This window comes from Mustela lutreola, chromosome 12 (assembly GCF_030435805.1).
Source record: "Mustela lutreola isolate mMusLut2 chromosome 12, mMusLut2.pri, whole genome shotgun sequence".
NCBI lineage: Eukaryota > Metazoa > Chordata > Mammalia > Carnivora > Mustelidae > Mustela > Mustela lutreola.
Window position 1 is genome coordinate 87,112,152 of NC_081301.1, and position 26,361 is coordinate 87,138,512.

A 26,361-nucleotide genomic window follows, 5' to 3' on the forward strand; every position below is an offset into this window, starting at 1 on the left:
GGAAGGCAGAGGCTTAACCCACTGAGCCACCCAGGCACCCGACAAAATACTTTTAAATGGATATATATAAAACACTCTATGAAGTGTTAAAGCTCTCTGTAAACATCAGGTATTGTCAGTAGTGTTAATTTTTGACACAGTAACCAGAGTAGTATTTCAGGAGACAACTGCTGACACAGTGTGCCTTGATTTCAGAAAGGCATCTGATAGCACCAGTTAGCTTTGTTGGACAAGACTGAGAAGGGCAACTGGGTGACGACAGAGTTGGAGATTTCATATCTGGTTATATATTTCTACTCAAAGAGTTGATTAATACAATGACCGACACATGTCTGGAGATCTCAAGAAACATCACTGAGCTTCGCCCCAGCTGTGTTCTTTTTCACAGCTTAGATGTGAAAAGGATAACAACTTGGAAAAGATAATTTATTCCCCAGATAGCAAAATCAACTTTTAAAAAGACATCCATAAGCTAACACTAAAAGGAGAAAGCTTAACCAGAATGTAAGTAGAATCTGACATTTATATGTAAGAAAAATCAAATGCACAAGGTAAAGATGTTTGAGACTTGATAATCACAAGGACCATGAGTTCAAAATAAGCAATGTGGAATAACTACCCATACAAACAGATTCTAACTAAGGTCAGATATATAAAAATATAGGCAACCCTTGCTTTGCATGGATCTGATAAACATCAATTTCAGATAACACAGTTTAGTTAAACAACACCAGCTCCCCAATGATGTGGTTCAAATAGCAGTTACTATGGTCTATCATCTGTTACTCAGTTCACACACAGACAGCAAAGTGTGTAGTTGTGTTCCCTCCTTGACTTCTAGCAATAAACTCATGTGGCATTTTACAAAAATAAGAATCAAAAGAGTGAACTGACTAACACAGATGAAAGTTCAGTAGAGAAGTGAAAAGCAATAGCACAAAAGTGAAATTTGGATCTAACACAAAAGGAGTTAGAGAAGAAATAGCTGAGTACGGGAATTTTGACGGTAACACCATTTGAAAAATTCTAGATCTACAGCCAGAGGAAATTAGCAGAGTGGACATATCAATGTAAAGGAGAATAGTGATTGTCTTAGAAGAAGTGATACCAGCAAAAACTTCCTATTAAAGGAACTCTTAGAGAAGTATCTCAGAGAAATTTCATAACACTGAGAGTTCAAGAGATAAAATCTTGGAAGCTGATCTAGAAGCTGGATGACAGTTTGCCAAGGCAAACGAAAGACATCCACTCTGTGTAGTAAATTATAAAATTAGATGAAAAACATAAGCACTGTCCAAACTACTCTTGCTAACTGCTTTTTAATGAAGAAATAAAACACTGTAATTCCCTATTTCTAATGTTTTAAATTAGAGTGTAGTAAATGAATACTTGTTTTACTGGTTTTTTTTAAATTTTATTTTATTTCCCCATGTATTCAGATTGGAAAGAAAATCGTTCAGGTTTTAACAAAAGCTTTTAAAGATCTCAATAATCATCATTTTCTCATTGATTCTTCTTCTTCTTCTTCTTCTTCTTCTTCTTCTTCTTCTTTCTTCTTCTCCTCCTCCTCCCCCTCCCCCTACCCCTCCTCCTCCTCCTCCTCCTCCTTCTTCTTCTTCTTCTTCAAGTAGGCTCCATGCTGGGCCCAACATGGAACTTCAAACTTGTAACCCTGAGATCAGGAACTGAACCAAGAACAAGAATCAGTCGTTTCACTGACTGAGTGACCCAAGTGTCCCTTCTCATTGATTCTTAAGATTACTTTGCATGATTTCAGTTTTCATAGTCATTTTTTCCCAGTCTTGCTCTATTGTGCCAGGTGAGGACAGCTTTTTTTGGCCAAGTCCTTTTAAGCACTGTGTACAGAACTAGTTGCTTGTTTGCAGTTGTGGAGGGATGAACTGAATTGAGATGTTTTCAGGAAGGTGACCAGATTGTGGAAAACCCTGACATCAAAACATGAGAGGAAATTCTAAGTGGAAATGACAGTATTTCTCCGAAGAAGAAAGAAGCCAAGAAGATTACCATATTTACAAAGAATGGATACACCATCACATAAATGTGTCACTCCAGAGCAGCTGAAGCAGCTTCAATAATAGAATATTCATCAACAGAGTTTTTCAATTTCATGAATAGAAGAAACTTCTAACAATTAAAAGTGGGTATAAATGGAAGTCACTGACTCACAACACAGTGAACTTCTCCTAGTTGGAAGTGCCACACAGAGGATGACTGACCATCTGTTCGGTTTGTTGTAGCAGAAATTAATTTCTACACAGGGTGAGAGGGGAGGCTCCTTCCACAACTCAGATACCAAACACCCATGTGGTGGCTCAAAAACATGTCCACAGATTCTTCAGCACTCTTCGCTTCAAAAGGTGGAGTCTGGTCTCCTTTCCCAACCTTACAGTGGGCCAAACTTAGTGATACACTGGGCATGAAGCATGTATGATGGTATGTGCCTTCTAGCTTTCACCTGGCTCTTTCACTCTTGGGTTGTTATTCTGGGGGAAGCCTCCAGCCATGCCATGAATTTACTGAAGTAGCTCTAGGAGAAGCTCTTGTGTGGAAATACCATGGATTGCTGCCAACCACTGTAAGCACTAGCATATAGTAATGTAAATCAACTTGAACATTGGAAATGGATTCTTCAGCCTGAGTCAAGCCTTTCGTCTTGGCCAACATCTTGACAGAGGCCTCATGAGAGATCCTGAGGCTGAGTCTTTCAGTTGAACTGCTCCTGAATCCTTAACCCAAAGATACTGTAAGGATAATACAGTTGTTTCAAGCCCCTCCATTTTGAGGCAATCTGTGATGCAGCAATAGTTAACCTAGATGATCCATTTTTGATCCAAGCACTATGGGTATGTTGCAGTCTCGAGAAGCCTGCTCACACAACCTTTCCTTTCCTTTCCTTTCTTTCTTTCTTTCTTTTTTTTCCCCCCACTTCTCTTTTAATAGCTCCAAACCACAACTGCCAAAAATTAGTTCCTATCACTGAAGGATACATGATTATACAATGGTAATCTGTTGTAAAAGTAGAAAGTAGACAAGGAATCTAAAATTAATTCCTCCCACTCTGCCTGATTATTACCCCACATTCAAATCTGCTGAGAAAGATAAATGCAGACCTCACAATTAGATCTTTAAGTTCTCTTTAGTAGGAATGAAGCCTTTCAATAGTTCATCTCTCAGGTGCAAATGGTCAGTTAAACAAGTGCTGAGCCTTTCTACTCTTCATACATAAAGGAACCAAACTTAAAGGTCTAACCTAGACTTCTAAGAACTCTAGATTGATGTATTTGACATTTTACTTGATAGCTCATTAGTATTTCTCACAAGGGACTTCAAAGTCAACATGTCCAAAATGGAATCCATGATCTTAGTCCCAAACCTAGTTCCTTTCCAGGGTTCCTGTTCTAGAGAATGGGACCTCATCAATTCAGCATACAATTCAGAAACTTTTCTCACATCTCTTTCTTACCCTCTGCTTAAACCCTCAATGGCTTCCCAATTCATTTAAGATGAAGAAAAGTTTATAACATGATCTACAGGGTGATGATGGATGGTTGCCTAATCCAATTTCAGCCTAATCCAGTGCCTTGTCTACACCTCCCTTACTCTCTCTGCTCCACCACACTGACCCCATTCAGACCCTGTAAGCACCCTACTCTCCCCACCATTGGGCCTTTACATAAACCTACCCTCTGCATAAACACCTTTACTTTCCTTTTGCCCGATTAACTCTATACCTCTTTCTTATTTCAGTTTAGTTGTCTTTCCTTAGGACACCTTTCCTGACTACCTCAAATTCCCCATCCCTATCCTCAATTAATGATTCTCAAAGCACCAGACACCTTTTCTTTATGGAAATACAACATTGTGACTAAATGGACAAAATCTAGAACCAGTCTGCCTGGCTTAAGTCCTTTCCCGTTGCGTGAATTTTCAGCAAGTTACTGAAACTCTCTGCTGTTCTCTCATCTATAAAGTAGGGATAATAGTTATGAACACTTTGTGACAATTTAATAAGATAACGCACGTAAAGTGTTTAGCATGGTGGCCAACACATCATAGACATCATGAAAGCCTGAACTATGGTTTAATTACATTTGCAATTCATAATCTCACGTGTATTCATAATTAATGTTATACTTATATCTGTCTTTATCATTAAATGGCAAATTCCACAAGGGTGGAGATGTCTGTTTTTACTCGTTATCATACTTCCATTTCCTGCCACAGTCTTAGCATATGAGCGGTGATTGCTAAATCCTGGATGGATAAACACATGAATGTGATGTAGTGCCTAGACTCTGGAGAACCTTGAGATGTCACATTAAGTTTAGGCTTCATGCTCTAGAAGTTTTCTTTAACAAGAATCACATGTGAAAATTAATGGAACAATGATGGTAAGTAAGTTGGGAGAAGAGTTTAGTGACAGAAGAAGTCTTACTCTACCCTCTGAATGGTTCATTTGGGTGAAGGCAATGGCCAGTGTAGAGTAGCAGGATGTGGGTAGAATGTTAAGAGAGGACCCACATAATATGATAGTACACGGATGTGGGGGAACGGTTAAGGAAATGGGGTGTGTGTGTGTGTGTGTGTCCATATACATGTATATATATATATACTAAAGACTCTGGATGAGAGACCGAGGACAGAAGGACAGAACTATGGAAGTATGGAAGCCAGGAGGAGATGTTGGTTTGTGGGTAGGGAGAACAGATGGGGTGGAGGAACAAGACTTGCCGACAGAGCTGCCCCTAAAACAGGGGCGGCCACAGGACTGAAGCACTGATGGTATCCAGGTCTGGAGACAGAGACTGGAGACATCTGTACAGAGGTGAATGAGAACCCTGTGCAAGAGGCTGACATCTAAGAAAGACAAGATCGTGGAAAAGGATCAACAGGAGAAGCCTAGGGTTTACAGCTGATTTAATGAGCCCAGAAGGGTGAAAGGAGCCAGGAAACAAACTGGGAAAGGGAAAGCCAGAGAGACAGAACTGGGGAGTAATGACATAGAAGTTCATTTCCACCCACTCTTTTAGAATTCAGGTGAAGGGTCAACCGCGTACTCCCTGCAACCTTTTTGACCTATGCCCTCAAGCAAAACAAGGCGCTCCTTTGGCACTGTTTACATGCATCTGCCAACAGCAATGTGGAGGGCTAAAAAATGGCCAGTCACAGCCGGTTCCTAATCCTTGTAACCTGTAAATGTTATCTTATATAGCAAAACAGATTCTGCATATGTGGCTAAATTAAGAATCATAACATGGGGAAATTATTCTGGATGATCAGAGTGGGTCCTAAATGTAATCATGGGTCCTTAGTAAAGGGGAGATAGAGATTTGACACAGAGGCAGAAGCCAAGGTGACCACTGAAGCCAGATGCTGGTTTGGAAGATGAAGCGAGGGTCCAGGAACCAAGAACAGCAGGAAGGCAGCTCTAGAAACTGGGAAGGGCAAGAAACAGATTCCTCCTTAGAACTTTCAGAGGGGACAGGGTCCTTCATTTTGGCCCAGTAAAACTACCTGCAGACTTCTGACCTCCAGAAATGTCAGAGAATCAAAGTGTATTGTTTTAGGCTACCAGGTCTAGCTAATTCGTTAGAGTAGCCAGAGGAAATTCACACAAGCTCTTCATTCACTGCATTGTCATTTTAAGTGAGGGTGTATGTCTCTCCATTAATATATAACCTCCTCAAAAGACACTGATGCTCTCAGACCTTAGTATTCCTGGCACCAAACAGAGCACCAGACACACGAAGACACTCAAATAAATATTTGGAAAATGGCTAGAGGGAAGGAAAAAGAGAATCAGAAAAAGAAGAAGAGAGAGGGAGGGGGCTTCAAAATAGAGGGATGGTTGACAAAGGCCGACTCTTAAGCTTGAAACCGATAATTCAAGTGCACAGAACTTGGGCAGGGTTGAGCTTCATACCCTCCATTCCACTCCCCAGAAGCCAGGAATCCCAAAGCAAACTGGGAGCAGGCCATCTCTAGGACATCAGGGCAGAGATCAGGTAGATGACACCAGTATATCCTAAGGTGAATCCTAACCCCAGCCTTATTTCTAACCCTTGCCCTAGGCCAAACAGACCCAAAGGTAGCATCATCTGAGTGTGTAGGCTCAGGATCCACAAAGGCCTGGGTGTGCATACGAGCTCTGCTTCTTACTATTTGAAAAGCCTTAGATGAGTTACTGAACTTGTGTAAGGCTCAGTTTCTCACCTGTAAAATGAAAACGAATAATTCTTCCCAAGATTAAGCGAGATGATGAATGAGACGCGTCAGGCATGGGGTAAGAACTCAAGAAATGTGACTTTCTGGCTTTCTTATTTCTATGCTTCTATCAAAGCCAGACCGCACAGCATCAGGTAAGGCCCTGTCCCATGAAAACTGGGGCTGGAAACAAGGCGAGGAACAACAGGTCCTGGTCAGAGCTCGAAGATTCCAGGGCAGGCCATGGTCCGTGGCTGCATTGGAAAGAGAACAGAGGTCCCTAGAGGTGGAAGAAGTAGGAGGTCACATTGTCTACACGGTAATCGGGGAAGTGGGAATCTGTGTTCATTATTGAAAAAAGAACCTCCCAGGCACCTGGGTGGCTCAGTGGGTTAAGCCGCTGCCTTCGGCTCAGGTCATGATCTCAGGGTCCTGGGATCGACCCCCGCTCGGGCTCTCTGCTCAGCAGGGAGCCTGCTTCCTCCTCTCTCTCTCTCTGCCTGCCTCTCTGCCTACTTGTGATCTCTCTCTGTCAAATAAATAAATAAAATAAAAAATCTTAAAAAAAAAAAAAGAACCGGGGCGCCTGGGTGGCTCAGTGGGTTAAGCCGCTGCCTTCAGCTCAGGTCATGATCTCAGGGTCCTGGGATCGAGTCCCGCGTCGGGCTCTCTGCTCAGCAGGGAGCCTGCTTCCTCCTCTCTCCTCTGCCTGCCTCTCTGCCTGCCTCTCTGCCTGCCTCTCTGCCTGCCTCTCTGCCTACTTGTGATCTCTCTCTGTCAAATAAATAAAATCTTTAAAAAAAAAAAAAAAAAAAAAAGAACCTCCCTGCTTCCAAACTCATCTCCATCTACACTCTCCTCCCTAAGGCCACAGGGACTATCCTTCGAAAAGAGAGCTCTGGTCACGTGTCACTCATCTACCGAAAAACGTTTCTACCAACCACATGACTGGAGGATTAGAGCTTTCAGTCTTACACCCTGACTTCCAGGAAGCGAAAGGGGCTGGAAGTTAAATAAAACACCCATGGTCAGTGATTTAACCCATCCTGCCTACATAACGGAGCCTTCACAGAAGCCCACAGGGGTGCAGTTTGGAGAGCTTCAAGACTGGAGCACTCCATGCCCTTTCCCCACACCTCGCTAAGTATTTCTCCCATCTGGCTGCTCTTGAGTTGTTTCCTTTTACAATAAGCCAGTAATCTAATGAAAAATATAAATAAATAAGTAAATCAATAAATATGTTTCTATTTCCTCATCATTTCCAGAATACAGAACAAATGTCCAAGACAAAGCATTAATAGTACATTTAGGGTACCACGATTTGCTGGGGAAAGAAAAGAACACATAATATTTTAATATATAACATATATATTATCTTGTATATTTTGTACATGATCTTTAGAGAAATACATAAGAAATTGGGAACGGAGGGGCACCTGGGTCGCTCAGTGGGTTAAGGCCTCTGCCTTCGACTCAGATCATGATCCCAGGGTCCTGGGATGGAGCCCCAAGTCAGACTCTCTGCTCAGCAGGGGACCTGCTTCCCCCACCCCCTCTCTGCCTGCCTCTCTGCCTACTTCTTGTGATCTCTGTCTGTCAAATAAATAAATAAAATCTTTAAAAGACAAAACAAAACAAGAAATTGGAAACAGAAACCGGTTGCCTGTTGGAAGAGGGCAATACCATGTCCAGGCTACTGGAACAAGGAAGGACACTCTCGAGTCACTCCATCTCCTTTTGTGCACTGGAGATTTCCTATCATGTCTGTGGACTTTCTCTCCAGGTATATTTTTTTTAAATCCCAGTTCCAACAGTTATCAGCTGTTTGACATTGACAACTGGTTACTTAATCTCACTAGACCTTTGTTTCCTCCATAAAATGACAATAAGACTACCTCCCTCATAAAGTGGGCATGAGCATTAGATGAGATAACACAAGTAAAATGCTCCAAAGTCTGCCTGGTATAAAGTAACACCAGTGCTACCGGTTTCCATAAATCCGCTGGGCAAGACACTCTCCCATCCAAGTACTAACCAGGCCCAGCCCTGCTTAGCTTCCAAGATCAGACAGGATAGGGTGTGTTCAGGGCGGTATGGCCATGGACTGGGCAAGATACTCCAAAGGGCCCTCTAGTTACAAAATAATTATATGTTGCCTAAGACCTTTTAAGTAGTGTTTTTAGGTAGCACTTGTAGAACAGAGGGGAAGCATCAAGGTCTTTTTTTCTAGTCTGAAAGAGAAGCAGTGAGCAGTAAGCTCTGATGAAATGCACAGCAGCCCCAGAGGTCCCCAGCTCCCAAAAGAAGAAAATAAAAATCCTTTCGAGAGGACCACATCCCTGTACCCATTTCACAGAGAAGACGCACAAAGAATACTGACTAGCCCATGAACACACAATCGTCTGAATAACAGAATCCCTTCTCCAGTTCAGGTATCCTAACTTCTAGACTAATATATTTTCCCATAATGCTGATTATTTTATAAAGTCCCCTTTACACACAGCTCCACAAAAGTCCAGTTTTTAAGGTCTTAAAAAGATCTGTACTGGACGAAGACAAAAATAAGCTTTGTTTGTTCTCAGACTTTATGAATACTCCTTGCCTCTTGCTGTATCCTTTATATAGTTCCAAGAGAGTCATTTTTGCAAAATTCTTATGTGCAAATTCCCTCCCCCTCCCAAACTACTGCAACTGGTTCATTTCAAGAGCTCTGGGATAATTATGTGTTTTCATGAACACAGCATCATTAGTCAAACCTGTGGGTCCAATCCAACTTTCCTGTTGTATTTTTGTGGCAACTATAGAATGGTATTTGACATCATATTCTCTAAGTTTACGGAGAAAAAAAAGCTTTATCTTTCTTTCTGTTTGTTTGATTTACAAACTCCCCTCTCTTCATCCCATTTGCTCCCTGGATGGGACACAGTTGTAAGAAATAATAAAAATTGCCTCCTCCTGGAGGTTCAGATGTAGGGCACCATTCCTGGGTCTCAAACCCACGTTTTTTTAAATTTCTATTTTTTTCTATCATATATAGTGAAATTGAAAACTTCTTTGTCTCAGTGGTCACATTAATCACAAAGCTTTCCCCAGTTTCCCCTGGAAAACCAAATGTTTTTCAATTTCTTTTTTTGTTAGTTTGGATTTTTGGAGTTTTTTGTGTGTGTGTTTGTATGCTTTGTTTTGTTTGTTTATCAATTTCTAACGTCTGGTTTCACATGCCCGACGTATTGTAAGCTTCTCCGAACTCCACAAACTCAACTCCCAAAGCTCATGAAAGAGACTCAGAAGTCCAGCTCCTGGCCTTACAAATTTCTTTCCTGGGTGAAGATGGATGGCGGCTATGAACCGATCCTAGTTTACTTCCCACAACTCCCAAGGCCAAACTACTCACTGTTTCTAAAGCTCTCACATGTAACAACGCAACAGTGTTGTTGAAAACCTGGTTAAGAATTAGCTAATTGTGGATCTCGGAAAGGACACAGAATCGCTTTGGAAGGAGCACTGACAAACTGAAAGAACACCTTAGGAGTTTTCTTTTGTGCGATAAAAAGCCAAAAGCAAGCAAAAATTTTACCACAGAAAGTGCTGACTATGCCCTAAGTGCTGACTATGCCCCCAACCCCGCAACGCCCCCGGCACAGCTGGGCAACAGCGTAGTTTTTCATTGGTGCCAGAGTGGCTCAAAGTACAGACTTAAGAACTAGACCATATGGGTTTAAATCCTAACTCTGCTAGTTACCAGCTATGTGACCTTGAACAAATGTCCCTTAAATTGTTATGACTCAGTTTCCTCACCTGAAAAATGGAGACATAATGGTACTCAAGTCCCAGGGTTGTTGCAAAGATTTAGTTAGTATATATCAAAGACTTAGACCAGTGGCTGATACATCAGAAATGCTATACAAATCTTTTGCCTTTATTAAAAATAATCATTTTCTTGGTTATTCACCCCCCAAATATTTGCTGAGCACATTCTATTTACTAGATGAGCTTGGAGCTCACGGCAGCGGCACCACTAGTGAAAAGAAACTACTTTCATGGCAGTCCGTCTTCCTTTGCTTATCAGTTTTCTCAAGAACATTCCAACATTTTCTAAAAATGCCAAGTTTGGGTTGTTTTCCAACTGTTTCATGAGAGTTACTGCATATATATATATATATATATATACATATGTATATATATATACACACAAACACACACAAATGCACATATATATATATATATATATATATATATATATGCCCAGGATGGGGAATTACATTGAGGTGCAGGTGCTGACAAACCAGGGCAGCTCGTGTGCTCGCCAAGTGATACCAACTAGTAGGCCAACACGCAGCTTCTGGAATTCAGTCATAAACCTCAATAAAATCGGAGACACCTTCAGGTTCATCTGTCAAAGTCACATCTGTGCATGCCAAGAGCCTGTGACTGGGCGCCTGGCAATCAAATCACTGTGTACAGAGTTGGGGAGGAGAAATTCCCAGATTTGGCAGGAAGTTGCTTAAAATATGCTTCTCGACCTCCCTTTTGTCACATTGTGCCATGCATTTCAACGGGTAACAATCCAAGGCAGCACACACTGTTGAAAGGCACATATATGCCCATCAGACTGCTAAGGATTCCGGGATCTGTAAGAAATGATCCTCACCTTTCAAGAGTTTATCTTCTAGCTGAGGAAATAAAATATGGGCGCATATAGGAAACTGAAAACAACGCATGGCAGCATGTTTGCACGGGCCAAATTGGCATTACAGACCGAGCTGAGAAAACTCACAGAAGGGAAAAATCAGGGAGAACTAGAAAAATCCGGCTGTTTTTAGGGGGAGGTGATGGGTAAGGTATGCATAGGGGAGAATGAGAGACAAGAGTATTCAAGCTCTGGACTAAAAGATGGAGAAGCCCAAACACAGGACTCAATGTAACTGATGTGAGTTTTATTGCCATTGGTCACTTTACTGTATCTCTACATCCTCTCCTCGTACTTCTTACTCTATCTGTCCAGTGATTGGGCATTTTGGAAGCATCCAGTCCTCTCCAGGTTTCTGGGTATAATTCTCCTCATTCTAATTTCAACTTGCATAAATCGAGCACAAGTTTTCCTATTTTTCTCCTTCTTCTACTTGAGTGTCTGGACAGAGAGGGGAAATGAGAATGATTACACAAGGCTGTGTTCATACACATAAGGACTGCCTTCTCCTTCTTAGCATGAGTCATTTATAGTTGTTTTTCTCAGCTGGATTAAATCTTCTTTTGTAAGCAATCCACCAGGAAGGAAGGAAGGAGTGAGGTTTTCTCAGTGGCGTTAGAGAAACTGGAAGCCCCAAAATGCTTTCCTGTAATCAAACTGCATCTTGAAATAAGGAAAACATCTGGTTTTTGTCTTTCCTCGTTCCGTTTGTTTATTTTTGTTTAATCATTTAAAAAAGATCTTGAAACTAAGGAAAAATTATGCCTCTCCCATTTGATCTTACTAACATGAGAACGATTTCACTCCTAGAAACCTGCACTAGAAAACGAAAATACTGTCTGAACCCCCAAGATTTCCAGTAACAATGAGATGCTAAATTTTATTTCTGAGATAAGACAGTAAAATGATTATTAAGTAGGCTGCAGCTACTTCTAAGCTGTGGCATATACATGTTTGCCAAAGCCTTGGCATCTACTCAAACATTTGCAAGTGGGCAATACCAGCATGCTTACATAACTTACGGAAGTGAGACATTTGTATAAAGAGTCCTCACATAACCTGAGAATTGGAGAATAAAACATACTTGATTTATTTGTATTTTATTACTATTAAAGGTACCCTATTATTTTTCTGGTGGGATAAACAAAAATATTACACATTTATTCTCTCAAAAGAGTTGTCTATGATCACCATCTGCATTTTCTTATCTTCTGCCCATTCCAAAACCCAAATCAAGCAGATTGTCATCCTCTTTCTTCAGCAAAATAAGTTTTCTTAAGGTCAACAATAACCTCAGGTTGTTAAATCCATTGCACATTTTCCCAGTATTATTCCTTCTGTAACATCTACCATCTGCTCTGTTCCCTCCTTCTTGAAGTGGTCCCCCATCCTTTGCCTTCTATAACACCACCCTCCCACGATTACCCTCTGACCCTTGGGCTGCTCTTCTCATCCTACTCATTCTCTTTTAATCCAAACTCAACCACTGCAGTTAATATATCCCTGTTCTCTTCTCAACCCTTATTCCACATTTTACATCTCCCACTCAGATATCTGCTCAGAGCTTCAGACCTATAAGCCAACACCTACTATCTCCACGTGGATGTCACAGGGGCATCCCAACTCAGCATGACCGTAACAGACCTCTGAGTCTGCCCTTCCTGGGTGGACCTCTTCTTCTGGTCTCTCAACCAGTGATGGTGAACACATCCATCCAGTTGTATAAGCTTGCAACCCAGGGGAAGCTAGTCCCTAGTCCTTTCTATCCAACTGGTCACCAAATCTCACTGATTTTTGCCTCCTCTTATGTCACAGATCTGCCATTTCTCTCCAACTCTACCACCGCCTATGTATCTCTTTCCTGGTCCACTGCAATGACTTCCAACTCATCTCCTCTAGCAATGACTCTTGCCCTTCTCCACAGTCTAGTCTGTTTACCTGCAGTTTTACTCTGTTACTCTGCAATCCTTGTTTACATATACATTTTTCAATGCAAATCCGATCTATCTTCCTCTACCTAATATCCTTCCCTGGCTGCCCACTGCATTGCCCTCGGATAAATGAAAAAGCCTACAATGGCCTGATGCTTCTCGCTCTGGCCTCATCTATTTCCACCAACCTTCCTTCTCCAGCCTCTGCCAATGCATTCCCAGTTCTTTCTCCCCATTGAGTCTCTGCACAGTTTCTTCCTCTATCTTTCTTTGCCTAATGATCTCCCTTTGAAACTTCAAAACTCAATTCCAAGGTCACTTCCTTAGGGTTGCCTTCTTGAAGCCTCTCTTTAAAATAACCAAGTCCTCTGGCTTCACACTTCATGATACTCGCCAGCTTTCTCTTCTAGAAATTTTATACTTTTCCATGCTCATTTGATTTTTGACTCTGAGCGCAAATAAGGCAAAACCTGCCTCTCTTTGGCTCCCCCCTTTATCCCAACTCCTTGAAGTCTTTGCTCTTTCCTTACCAGCTATCAGTTTGTACGCGCCCCAAGTGTACTAGCCCCACAGGACTGGGGAGGCCACAACAGGCTGCATCATGGGGAGGTTCCCATGGTCCTACTGCCCGGGGACCTAGAGTGGCTTCTTTCTGTGCTTTATACTTCCAAAAGGGTTAAGGTTTCCATGAGACGACTCCACACACGGCAGGAGGAAAACAACTTCTAGATGAATAGTATGGAGGGAAACCTCTGCCCCATCTGTGCTCCCAAAGGAATAGGATACATAGCACAGCAGTCTGTTCTGTCCTTTCTTTTATTCACAAGCGTTTACCGAATACCAATTTGTGCTAAAACACTAGGTACTAGGGAGGGACAGGAGATGGATAATAAGAGCTATTATTCATTGAGGACCTACCATGTTCCAGGACTGTAAATTGCAAGTGGCAATTTACAAGCAATATTTTAAGGAAATTACCATTTTATGAAGAAGTGAACACTTCACAAACCACAATATAAAACCAAAGGGAATAAGCAGGTCTCTATAATCTACAATATTCCAGATCCTTAACATAGTCCGAGTTAAAGACATTTGAGAATTTTATGAGGTCTCAGAGTTCCAATTAAAACCTACTTTTCCAGGTTCTTAATTATTCACTAGGACATGAAACTAATTACAACTCCCAGTGGCCAAATACGTTGTATCAAGCGTCAAGATTAGAAAAACCCCGAGTTCTTATTCAAACAATTGGTTATTTGGAAGATATTTTTAACTAGCTGCGCATTTCGCTGACTCCTAAAGTGAACTTTTCCAACCTGGTTATCTTGTGATGAGAAAATCCAAACACCATTTATTTATCCAACAAATATTCATCTGAGTGCCTACCGTATGCTAAGAGTTGTGGATACAAAAGTGATAAAGGCATAGCCTCTGCCTTCCAGGTGAGGTTACAGGGGATATTCAAGAGATAAAATGAAAGCTGTAAAAAAAGTGACAAGCAGGGGCACCTGGGTGATTCAGTGGGTTAAGCCTCTGCCTTCGGCTTGGGTCATGATCTTAGGGTCCTGGGATCGAGTCCTGCAGCAGGCTCTCTGCTCGGCAGGAAGCCTGCTTCCCCCCCACCCCTGCCTGCCTCTCTGCCTACTTGTGATCTCTCTCTCTCTCTCTGTCAAATAAATAAATAAAATATTTTTTTTTAAAGGAGTGGGTTGGATGCTGGGGATATGATACTGTTTTGGTAATATAGCATTTCCTACAGAATCTAAGTTTATACTTTGAAAAAAAAAAAAGAAGAAGAAGAAGAAGTGCCAAGCAAAAAGTGGGGCACAAAGAGATTATCTAGGCCTGGGAACAGGAGGGCTGGAGTGGTAACAATGACACCACTGAGGAAGCAACACTTAAACTAGTCTTGAAGGGTGTATCCATCCAGCAGGTGGAAGGCGAAGGAGAAATGTAAACAAAAACACAAAGGCATAAACGATATGGAAAGTTACGTAAATACTCAAAGAGGCCAGGGGTAGGTTCCCTCCACAGTTAAGCAATGGGGAGCCATAAAAAGATTTTAAATAATAAACTCTTTTTTTTTAAGATTATTTATTTATTTGCCAGAGAGAGAGAGAGGAGAGAGAGAGAGAGAGAGTGAGCATCCCCAAGCAGGGGGAGCAGCAGGCAGAGGGAGAGGCAGGCTCCCCGCAGAGCAAGAAGCCCGATGTGGGACTCCATTCTAGGACCCTGAGATCATGACCGGAGATGAAGACAGTCACTTAACCAACTGAGCCACCCAGGCGCCCCTAAACTGGTTTTTAAAACTTGCACAAGGATAGTGGTTATGATAGCAGAACTGTTGATGGTAGGCAAAAGGTAGAAACAATTCAAACATCCATCAACAAATGAACAAACAAAATATACCCACAGAGTTAAGTATTCAGCCATTAAAAGGAATGGCACTCTGCCTCATGCTACAACCTGAGTGAACCTTGAAAACACTAAACTCAGTGAAAAAAGTCAGGCACAAGAGGTCACATGCTGTATGTGTCCATGTATACGCAGCATCAGGACTACGCAAACCTAGAGAAAGCAAGCGAATTTGTGGTTGCTGAGGGGGGAAGAGAAGAATAGGGAGTGACTGCTCCATGGTTAATGGGTTTCCCTTAGGGGTGACAAACACCTTCTGGACCTAGGGAAAAGATGTGGCTGCAGAACATGGGGATGGTCATAAATGACACTGAAGTGTGCACTCTAAGATCATAAACTTTACGTTAAATCATAAAAGTGAAACAGAAACAAAAAACTAACAATACAAAAAGTTATGGGGTACAACATAAAAGTTCTCCTCCACATTCCCAACTCTCCATTCCTGCCCTACAAAAGTATTATCTAGGTTTGTAATATTAAAATTGCCTTCTGGAAATGTGTTTTGTATATAAGGCTGTGGGTGCATAGGGGGGGACTGTGATCACAGGATACCCTTTTTCTGTCCATTTCAGTTACTGGGGAACATTGGGCCTTTAACATTTCTAGAGCATTATACATAAGTCTAGAAGAAGCCTTACTTTTAATCAGTTACTGTATCATTGCTTTAGCCTTCCAAGATTTTTTTTTTAAGATTTTATTTATTTATTTGACAGAGAGAGATCACAAGTAGACGGAGAGAGAGGCAGGCAGAGAGAGAGAGGGAAGCAGGCTCCCTGCCGAGCAGAGAGCCCGATGCGGGATTCGATCCCAGGACCCTGAGATCATGACTTGAGCCGAAGGCAGCGGCTTAACCCACTGAGCCACCCAGGCACCCTCCAAGATGTTTCTTTTTAACTACTCATCAATCAGTAGCTTGTTGATAAATTAAGATAGATACAGTTGAGTTTTCAGGTGTGGTTTTTTACTGAAAAAGGTTCATTCTGTCAAAATAATTTTTAAAAACGCAGTAACATTGGGGCGCCTGGGTAGCTCAGTGGATTACGACTCCGCCTTCGGCTCAGGTCATGATCTCAGGGTCCTGGGATCGAGCCCCGCATAGGGCTCTCCGCTCCACAGGGAGACTGCTTCCCCACCTCTCTCTGCCTGCCTCTCTGCCTACTTGTGATCTCTCTCTGTCAAATAAATAAATAAAATCTTAAAAAACAAAACAAAACAGTAACAGGCTGAGAAGAGATAGAGCACTGTGACTATAGAAACAGGAGTCATGAGGGCATCAAACGGAGCCAGGCCAAGAGGGGAAGACTTGAGGGTAATTTGCAGTGAAATGGTTTCAGGTAATAGTGCCTGAATAAATAATGCCGGGGTGGGGGGGGGGGCGGGGGGGAATCAGCATTTCACAAGCAGAAGCACCTAATACAATAGTTGAAAGACTTTGAAAACCAGATCTTAGTTAGAAGTTAAATTTAAAGTTAATGTGATTTATCATTTAGAATTAATAGATCAATTTAATAAGGTTAACCAAAAAATGTCTTCACAAAGGAAAAGGATATGGCTTTTTAAAAAGTAGGAAACAATGTCAAAATCATGTGTGAGGTCAGATCTCCTGAGAGATCATCACCTTTTATTGCTCACTCTTAAAAAATGATTGCTGAGAAATTCCAGGAACAGGAAATGTTAGAGACGCAGAAGGGAAGCAAACTGTTTACACCCAGCAGTGTTGCTTGAAAGCCTCAAATACGTCCAACTGTGCTTTTTAAAAATCTCTCTGGGAGGTACCTGGGTGGCTCAGGTGGTCAAGCAACTGCCTTTGGCTCAGGTCACGATCCTGGTGTCCCAGGATGGAGTCCTGCATCAGGCTCCCTGCTCAGCGAGGAGTCTGCTTCTCCCTCTGACCCTCCCCACTCTAATGCTCTCTCTCTTGCCCTCTCTCATTCTCTCTCTCAAATAAATAAGATCTTTTAAAATTAAAAAAAAAATCTCTCTGGGAAATCATCTTACACCTGTCAGGATGACAAGAGTCAAAAAGATAAGAAATAACAGGTGGTGGCAAGGACATGGAGAAAAAGGAACCCCTGTGCATTGTTGGTGGGAATATAAACTGGTGTAGTTGCTCTGGAAAACGGTATGGAGATTCTGCAAAAAGTTAAAAATAGAACCACCATACGATCCAGTAATTCTACTACTGGGTATTTACCCAAAGAAAATGAAAACACTAATTTGAAAAAGATACATGCACCCCAATGTTTACTGCAGCATTATTTACCACAGCCACGATAGGGAAGCAGCCCAAGAGTCAACAGCAGTCATCAACGGATGAATGTGGTGTGAATATATAACGGCCTCTTACTCGACCTTAAAAAACGAATGCGATCTTGCCATTTGCGACAACATGGGTGTATCTAGAGGGTATTTATTATGTTAAGTGAAATGAGTCAGACAGAGAAAGACAAATACCATAGGATTTCACCTGTACGGCGAACTTAAAAAACAAAACAAATGAATAAACAAACAAAAAGTAGAAACAGACCCATAAATATAGAGAACAAACTAATGGTTGCCAGAGGACAGGAGGAAGGGAGATGGGCAAAACAGGTGAAGGGGAGTGAGAAATCCAGGCTTCCAGTGATGGAAAGAATAATTCACGGGGATGAAAGGTACCGTGTAGGAAAGAGAGTCAGTGCTATTGTAGTCACGTTGGATGGTGGCAGATGGTAGGTACACTTGTGGTGAGCACAGCATATAGACTTGTAGAATCACTGTTGTACATCTGAAATTAATGTAACATTGTGCATCGACGACAATTCAATTTGACAAAAAAATCTCTGGAATTAGAAATGTCTTTTTTTTTTTTTTTTACACATGACACATGAAAGTCTTTGTATGACACATCACATTCAACACACTTACTGACCATCTAATTTGTACCAAAACAATAGGACAATGCTGAGGGGCCCTGGGGATGATAGAGGTTCAGTCCTCCTCATGATCGGAGGCAGTAGGAACTCCTGGACAGAGCAGAGACCTTGGAAATCAGACCGGCAGGGGTGTGGATCTTGGCTTTGGCATTTCCTTGCTGTGACAGCTGTGACAGCAGCCAAGACAAAAAACCCTCTGAGTCTCCATTCTTCATTTGTAAAGGAGGGATGACGAAGAAGAAATATGCTGTCTCATCTCAGGATTGTTGATATTCAAAGAATCTGTCAGAGTCCAATGCACAGTATGTTACCTTCTCTCTAGCTCACCTCCCATTTGTCAAAGAACTTCACATCAACTCAGTGAGTGAGAACGTTCTATAAAGTTCAGCATGATGAAAGGTAAAAATGCAATAATTACTTTAGTGAAAGAAAAATAAGAACAGGGACCAATATTTATTGTGCAATTACTAGGTACCAGATGCTTTACACACACTATCTCGTCTGTGCTACCATTCCCTCAAGGTGCTGCCGTTGTCCACATTTTGTAAATGAGGCTGTCACAGCTCAGCTACGATAGAAAATTCATCCAAGTAAGAGGCAGAGCTGAGATTCGGATCCACATAGTCTGACTCCAGAAGCCATGCTCCTGACTACTGGAAAGACATTGGCTTCACCATCCATGCCAACATCTATGGCAGAACGAAAGGTAACCTATTCCACCTGAAGGATGATGGCCAGGGAAACTGGAGAAGACAACATCAGAATGGTATCTTGAAGGAAAAGCAAGATTTTATTTCAAAAGAGGTGGAGTGGAGGATATAAAAAGAAGGACTATTCCAGGCTCTGAGATTGGCACCCGCAAAGGAGGCAAAAAAGAACACGATGTGCTGGAAAACAGTGAGAAATTGGCAGGGATAGATACCCCTCAGCTCATGGATACCTTGTGGTGTAAACCAGTCATGGGAATCCTCCTCCTATTTGCCAGAGAGAAGGAGGACGTATTAGAAAAGCAGGCTAGGGCCAAATCACATCATGCCTAGAAAGTCCATCAGGGGCATTTGGATCTTAGAGAGAACGGAGAGCCAGAGGGAGGTTATAACAGAGGAGATATGTGATTCTACCCATGCTCCAATAACAGAACCGTCAGGCGTGAGGAGGCAATATCGGAATGGGGGACAGCAAACAACTAGGGGGCTCCTCTGTTCATTTAACCAGAGACAACGAAAGGCTAAACAAGGTCAATGACAATGGAGAGGATTATATATACAAAGATACCCAGAGGTAAACCGACCAGGCTTGACTACTGACAGGAGTTCCTGAAAAGGCACTGACCTTTTGGGTCAATAAGAAGACAGAAATGGGAAAAGCAGAAGGCAGTGAACAGTCCTTTGAAAAATAATACAATTCTTTGAAAAAAGCAGTACAGGGGCGCCTGGGTGGCTCAGTGGGTTACACCGCTGTCTTCGGCTCAGGTCATGATCTCAGGGTCCTGGGATCGAGTCCCGCATCGGGCTCTCTGCTCAGCAGGGAGCCTGCTTCCTCCTCTCTCTCTCTGCCTGCCTCTCTGCCTACTTGTGGTCTCTCTCTGTCAAATAAATAAATAAAATCTTTAAAAAAAAAAAAAAAAAGCAGTACAGTCATTGGAGGTGCCCTGGGCTGCAATTAACAGAGGTGTAGACAAAAAAGACATTTCATAGCGAAATAAGTCAGGCGGAGAAAGACAACTATCATATGATCTCCCTGATATGAGGAAGTGGTGTTGCAACATGGGGGCTTAAGTGGGTACGAGAAGAATAAATGAAAGAAGATGGGATTGGGAGGGAGTCAAACCATAAGTGACTCTTAATCTCACAAAACAAACTGAGGGTTGCTGGGGAGAGGGGGTTTGGGAGAAGGGGGTGGTATTATGGACATTGGGGAGGGTATGTGCTTTGGTGAGTGCTGTGAAGTGTGTAAACCTGGTGATTCACAGACCTGTACCCCTGGGGATAAAAATATAGGTTTATAAAAAATAAAAAATTATATTAAAAAAAAAAGTCATACCATGTTTTCCAAATATTTCGGTTAACAGAAGTATTACCAAGGAACAGACCTCATCTTTAGTTATGATCTATATTTTTTGATATTATTATTATTTTTAACAATGTTAATGTCTAATATAATGTATAATGAAAGATTATACTCTACCCCAAATCTCAATATTGCAATTTCTAAATGTTATAAATTTAAACACTGCAAATATTTGCTTTCAGTGATAAAAAATGTTACCAACAAATAAAGATTAAAATAAAGGCTTAGCTTAATAAAAAAAAAAAAAGACATTTCATTATCACGCAGAAGTCTGAGGGCAATGAGCAGCAGGAAGTTCTAGGGACAGTTAACTGTCCAGTGATGTTACTCATGGACATATCTGATGATGTTCAAAGACAGACTAGGTACGTGTCTCTGAGGTTCTCTTAATGTTTTCCTCAGAGTCTCAAATGATGGCGGCAGCAGCAGCCCCACTCGTCGCATGAAAGTGTCCAAGAAAGGAAGACCTTCTCTTCCCACATTTCTTAAGGAGAAAAATATTTCCAAGAAGCCTCTTAGCCAACCCCCCGCATGTCAGAATGTCATCCCCGGCCACTCTTCACCACCAGGAAGCTGGGAAAATGAGTGTCCCACCATATGATTCAATACAGTCACATATATCTCTCTACTCTGTCATCAAATCCCGATGACTTGACCTAAGTCACTGTCAATCCTGTCCACTTCTCTCCCTCTCCATTGCTGATAACCACGGACGTCTACTGGGCATACATACATACGTGACGTCTACTGGCTACATACTAGGCATAATCAATGTACTTCACAACTATTACTTCACATAAGCTTTCCACCCAACCCTATGAGGTGGATTACACTATTTTATACATGAGGATACTGGGAAATAGAAATGTTAAGTAACTTCATCAAATTCACATAAGTAGTAAGTGACAGAAGCATTCTTAAGAGTTCATATCTTACCTAAAACTAAGGTAACATTGTGTGTCAACCATACTCAAGGGGAAAAAAGGACAAAAAGAAATTTGTTTCTTGACACACTACACTGCCTCTTTTTTTTTTTTTAAGATTTTATTTATTTGAGAGTGAGAGATGGCAGGTGAGAGAGAGCACGAGTGGGGGAAGGGGCAGGAGAGGGAGAGGGAGAAGTGGACTCCCTTCCCAGTGGGGGCTCAACCCCAGGACCCTGGGATCATGACCTGAACTGAAGACACGACTCAACTTCCCCACCCATCAGTGGGAATAACGACCAGTGGGACACTAAATATGATGTACTAGGGAATCTGTCAATAAATGCTTGTTAGCTCTTTCTTCCCAGATGCATCTCTGTGTCCCAGCCAGCCAGTGAGATGAGCTGTGAGGCTTCAGAGCTGGATCTTGTGCCCCCTCTTCCCACATAGTGCTTCGCAGACCATGGCTTTCTTCTCCACTTGTTGGTCTGCAATGGTGCCACCATGTGGAAATACGCAAAAAAAAAAAAAAAAAAAAAAGCAACAGTGAGCAAGAGGTTAAGGGTTGGCTAGTGATGTGGGAAATTAAAGGCAGAAGGAAAGGTAGATAAAATTAAATGTCCTTATAACCTACAGCTCATTGACAAATACTTGAGATAAGCAGGTTGCAATATTCCTCCAGGATCCTGAGTCTTCTTTAGCAGATGAAAGTCCTTTTAGAAGCTCCCTTATCTTTACTTCTCCCAACTCCGGGGTTGCTCTCACAACCCCAGAGCAGAAGGGAACAGCAGGCAAAAGCTCTTCCTGCCGAAGGGTACTGTCCCTGTGCTTTAATAAAACCACCATTTTGAACCAAAGATATCTCAAGAATTCCTTCTTGGCTGTTAGTGCTGGACCTCACCCCACCAACACCAACACACCAACATTCAAAAACCACATCACTAGGAGCAGAGGAAAGAAGAGGACAGAATGAACAGGGTTGTGCTAAGTATCCACTAAGTGCCAGGCATTTTCATAAATTATCTCATTTAATATTTAGCAATAGAAAATCTGATTCTACAGATGAGGAAATGGAGGTTCAGGCAAGTTAAAAGTCTCATTCACAGTCTCGGAAAAAGTAAGTGGTGAAGACCGAGCTTGAACCCAAGCTCCATAGGACTTGCTCCTGCCACGCCAGGACACTACCCCCAAAATGAGTCTCTTCCTTGTGCTTGCTTCCAGGTTAAGTGTGCATTAAAAGACCCAAGGCATCTTTTAGGCAAGTTTAAAGTCAACCTAATCCTGTTCTATGTGGGAAGAATCAAGTATTTGGTAATATCAGAGCACAGAGCATCTCCAGACTTAATTAAGTATCTGCAAATAAATTAGTCGTGCTGAAGTCTTTCTTTTTAAAAGTTACATGCCTCTCAAGTAGGAAAAACTAACTCTGAATTCAAAAAGACCAACACTAAAAAGTTGACCACAGCATTTTAAAAACTAACTTAATTTTGAATGAGCTTTAATTAATGAATTCAAAGTAGTTGGTCATTATCATGTTCTGGGTCTAAATGAAGTTACAGGACATGAGAGATGAGGTCTAAAAGGAGAGAGAGGATAGAGGAGGTCATGCCGCCTCTCTCTCTCACGCAACCCCAATCGGGAGCTCCAAATGAAGAACTAGGTCCCCAGACCCCACACAACTGGTCCCAACACACAACATATACACTGTGGTCACCCAAAATGGAACCCACCGCTACCTGCCTCCAAATCTCCTGGGACCTTTGCTGAAATGCCATTTCTTGGGGCTCGCTCCAGGCCTATAGATTCACATTCTCCAAGGACGACCCCCCAGGAACCAGCATTTTAAAAAACACCCCCTCAATGTTTCTGATCATCTAGAGCAAACAGCTTTAGGAGCTCAGTAAAAATGTAAACGTCATGATGACTCCACACTTATTTATCTTATGGGGAGATCATTTGATAAAAGAATCTTGACATTTTTTGAAGAAATATTACCTCAATGACTAGAAAGGCAAAGCATTCCCACTTTCAAAATGGGAAAAATCAAATCTTGCAATACATGGGGCCCATATATGAAGTCCACAATCAACTGCCTTGCAGCTAGAAGAGAAATCAACAGTTACCAATTCACTGATTAGAATGGTTTACAAGGCACTTGGTTAACTCACCTTTGTATCCAATTCCTAGCTAATTTTATCTTGTGAGGGAATGGCATTTTTCTAAATTTAAAACTTCAGTATGCTCCTCAGTGGGAAATAGACTCCCTGATAATGCCTTCCTTCTGTACAACCCCCAGAAGAGGTAATTTTTTTTTTTAGATAAATTATTTCCTTTTCTGACTCCTCTCTACTGGTTGAAGACAGTCTTCAAACCCACCCTCTTGCCTGCTTTCTTACCAATTAAAGTTCTGGATATGGGAAATTAATTTTTAAAAAAAGATACCCAAGACTTGAACAGCTCCTTGTGATAGGCAATCTTCTCTAATTTCTCCCCAGTGTAGAGGTCTCTGTTCCTTTGCTTCTTGGGACTTGCCCCAAGCCTAAGGTTCCCCCAAACTTGACGGTCAAGTACACAAGGCAATAATTAAACAGTCTGGGGATTTACTGAAGTCTCCCCATTTGGGGGAGCTCTGAGAATTCCATCACCTTGGAAACACAGCAGCAGGCTCCCTGAATATGCACACAGAGTATTTTTTAAGCACCATAAGAAAACAGGGTTCACTTATCCCCAAATGTAAGAGTCACGATTCAAAACTGTCACTGACTGGGAAGCATCTTTAGTCAGGAATAGTAACTTCAAGCTGACAAGTCACAAATAGGTGTACTTTTGCTAACCAGACTGGTAGTTGGGAAAAAGCTAAAAAATATCCCAACCTCATCTTTATTTTTTTTCTGCTAAAAATGGAATGGCCTCCACTTATCAAACCAGCCAAGCCACTGCTGATGCTGTTACCACCGTGTGTATGAACAGTAAATATCAGACATCAAGTCACCTAGGTCGTTTGTGGAAATCCCGATTTTGGAAAAAAGAAGTATAGAAGATACACTCATAGAAGACATGTTGAGCCTTGAAATGGAACTGCTTGCTTTGATGCAAATGGGAAAATGGCTATGGGGAGGCAGGGGGCACGTGGATAATTTCTCGCAGACTACCCTTGCTAGTATTATAAGTTATCTAGCTGGAATCGTTGGTACATTGTCTGTGGAGGGAGCAAGTGAATGAAATCAGTTCTTTGCTTATTCTGCGCGCCGAAAGGGCTAACCAACATTAACCAAGTGTCCCTCTCCTCTCTTATTTCTTCCACAATAAATTCAATCAAATTTACGGAGCGCCTAGCCTGTGCCAGGCACTGTGCCAGGCGCCGCAGACACAAAGATGAATGAAGCCAAGTTTCGGTTTCTTAATGATTTCTTAAGATTTGCGAGGGCATAGCCTTGCTCTCCCTTCCACTGCAGCCTGGACGGCTGTCTAACCACCCGTGGGAGTGCGTACTCCCCAGCTCCCAGCTTCTGGGAACGTGTTACTCCCAGGCCAGCCCACGAACCTAGCGCCAGGGTTCTCCCGGCGTTCTCCGAGAGTCAAACCCTCAAGTTCAACTCCGGAGCCGCGACTCCCGCTCAGCGCCGAGCAAATCCCGGCTCCGCCGCGCACCGCGCGCGATTCCTTCCACCTGTCCGCGCGCCCGTCGGGGTGCGCCCGGACCCCGCGCCCGCTTACTTTGCCGCTGTCGCTCACTCCGAGGAGGTGATCCCGCAGCACCTCCATGGGGCTAGTCCAGGTGGAGTGGATGAATGTCCCTCGGAAGATGTGCGCCAGGGACGGCATCGGGGCGGCACACATGACAGCGGTGGAGCGCGGCGCGGCGTTCGCGAGCCGGCGAGAGCGCACCGGGCGGAGGTGAGACGCGGGGGTCCCTGCACCTTGCGGGCGGCTGCCGGGCGCACCAGCTCGGGCCTCGTACTGCCCCCGCGTTCCGGAGCGACAGCCTGCCCCCTGCAGGCCGCGCCCAGGGGCGGGCTTCCTGCCTCCTCGATGCCAATAGGATTTTTCTCCTGTGACTTGGCTCCGCGCTCCCTCGGGGTGTGGTCTCTCTCTCCTCCCCGGTGTTAGTTTTTGATAGGTTAACTCTTTGTTTCCGAAATCACCGCTCGCAACGCAGTACTTTTAACCTCGGGGGGCCGAGTGACCGACCCAGGGGAGACAAGAGAGGGAGATAAAGGAAGGGGCAGGAGGAGCGGATGGTTCCAACCCTGTCTGTACCTTAGCCGGTCACTAAATTTGCTATTGCTCCCTGTCCCCCAGCCTCCTCCGCCAGCCTTGATTGGCTTACTTAGAGTTGCGTCTGCCTGCTTTCTCTTGCCTTGCAAACTTCGGGCTATTTTGTGACCAAACCTTGTACTTTCTTAACCTAAGGCACCCTCAAGGTCTGAACACGCACAAGTTTGGGAAAAGGTGGAAAGGCCCGTTGGAGCTGCCTGCTTCACTGACTAGTTTCATTTTCAGTTCCTGCAGGTTGCAGAATCGGTCCTAATCTGGAGTTCTGAAAGCATCTCTTAACGGAATTACGAGGGGGCCCCACCGGCAGAGGCTGGACTGTACCTCAAAGTCCCTCTCTTCCAGCTTGAGGCAGTGTTTTGGCCGTTGTGTCCCTCCACAACATCCACAAATAATTCCATCTCCCATCGTTCTCACACTTAGAATAAATGAATCTCGTTGCTTCAATTCCACTTGCGCCAGGGGAGAAGATTAAGTTCTCCAGCCGAGCGGCTAGGAATGGCAGCGTGGCATGGCGTGCTGGAAGGAGCCCCGGGTTAGGAATCAAGACTGTGGGCAAGGCAGTGGCCTTGGAATCTGTATCTTCATGTGCGAAAGTGGCACTTAGATAGGGTGGTGGTGAAGACTGCTTCCAGTTGGGCATTCCTTCCTGCACTGCATTCCAAGTCCTTTACGAAGATCCCCCAGGGAGATCACCTGGTTTCCACTCATGCCTCACACATTCCCCTCCTTTTGCCCCTAATGGTCCCTGTGGACCTTCACAGGACTGGCTCTTCTCATCACCCACGTGCCTCCAATGTACTAGCCCTTCAGGGTAAACTTCCTGCACCACCAAACTTGTAGCAGCCCCCCCAGCCCCCCAATTTTTATTCTATCCATCCATCTTATGTCTGCCATCGTAGTTATCATATTTTTCC

At 42.9% G+C, this 26,361-nt stretch overlaps 1 protein-coding gene across 1 annotated transcript in view; it reads right to left on the minus strand.

Moving 5' to 3' along the window:
• The window catches only part of GDA (guanine deaminase), a 75,729-nt gene extending 50,567 nt beyond the window's left edge, over nucleotides 1–25,162 (minus strand). Inside the window, exon 1 of the mRNA XM_059143594.1 lies at nucleotides 24,887–25,162. Within this exon, the coding sequence (XP_058999577.1) occupies nucleotides 24,887–25,009 (123 nt within the window). The 5' untranslated portion in view covers nucleotides 25,010–25,162. The remainder of the gene's footprint in view (nucleotides 1–24,886) is intronic.
• Between the last annotated feature and the right edge of the window lie 1,199 nt (nucleotides 25,163–26,361).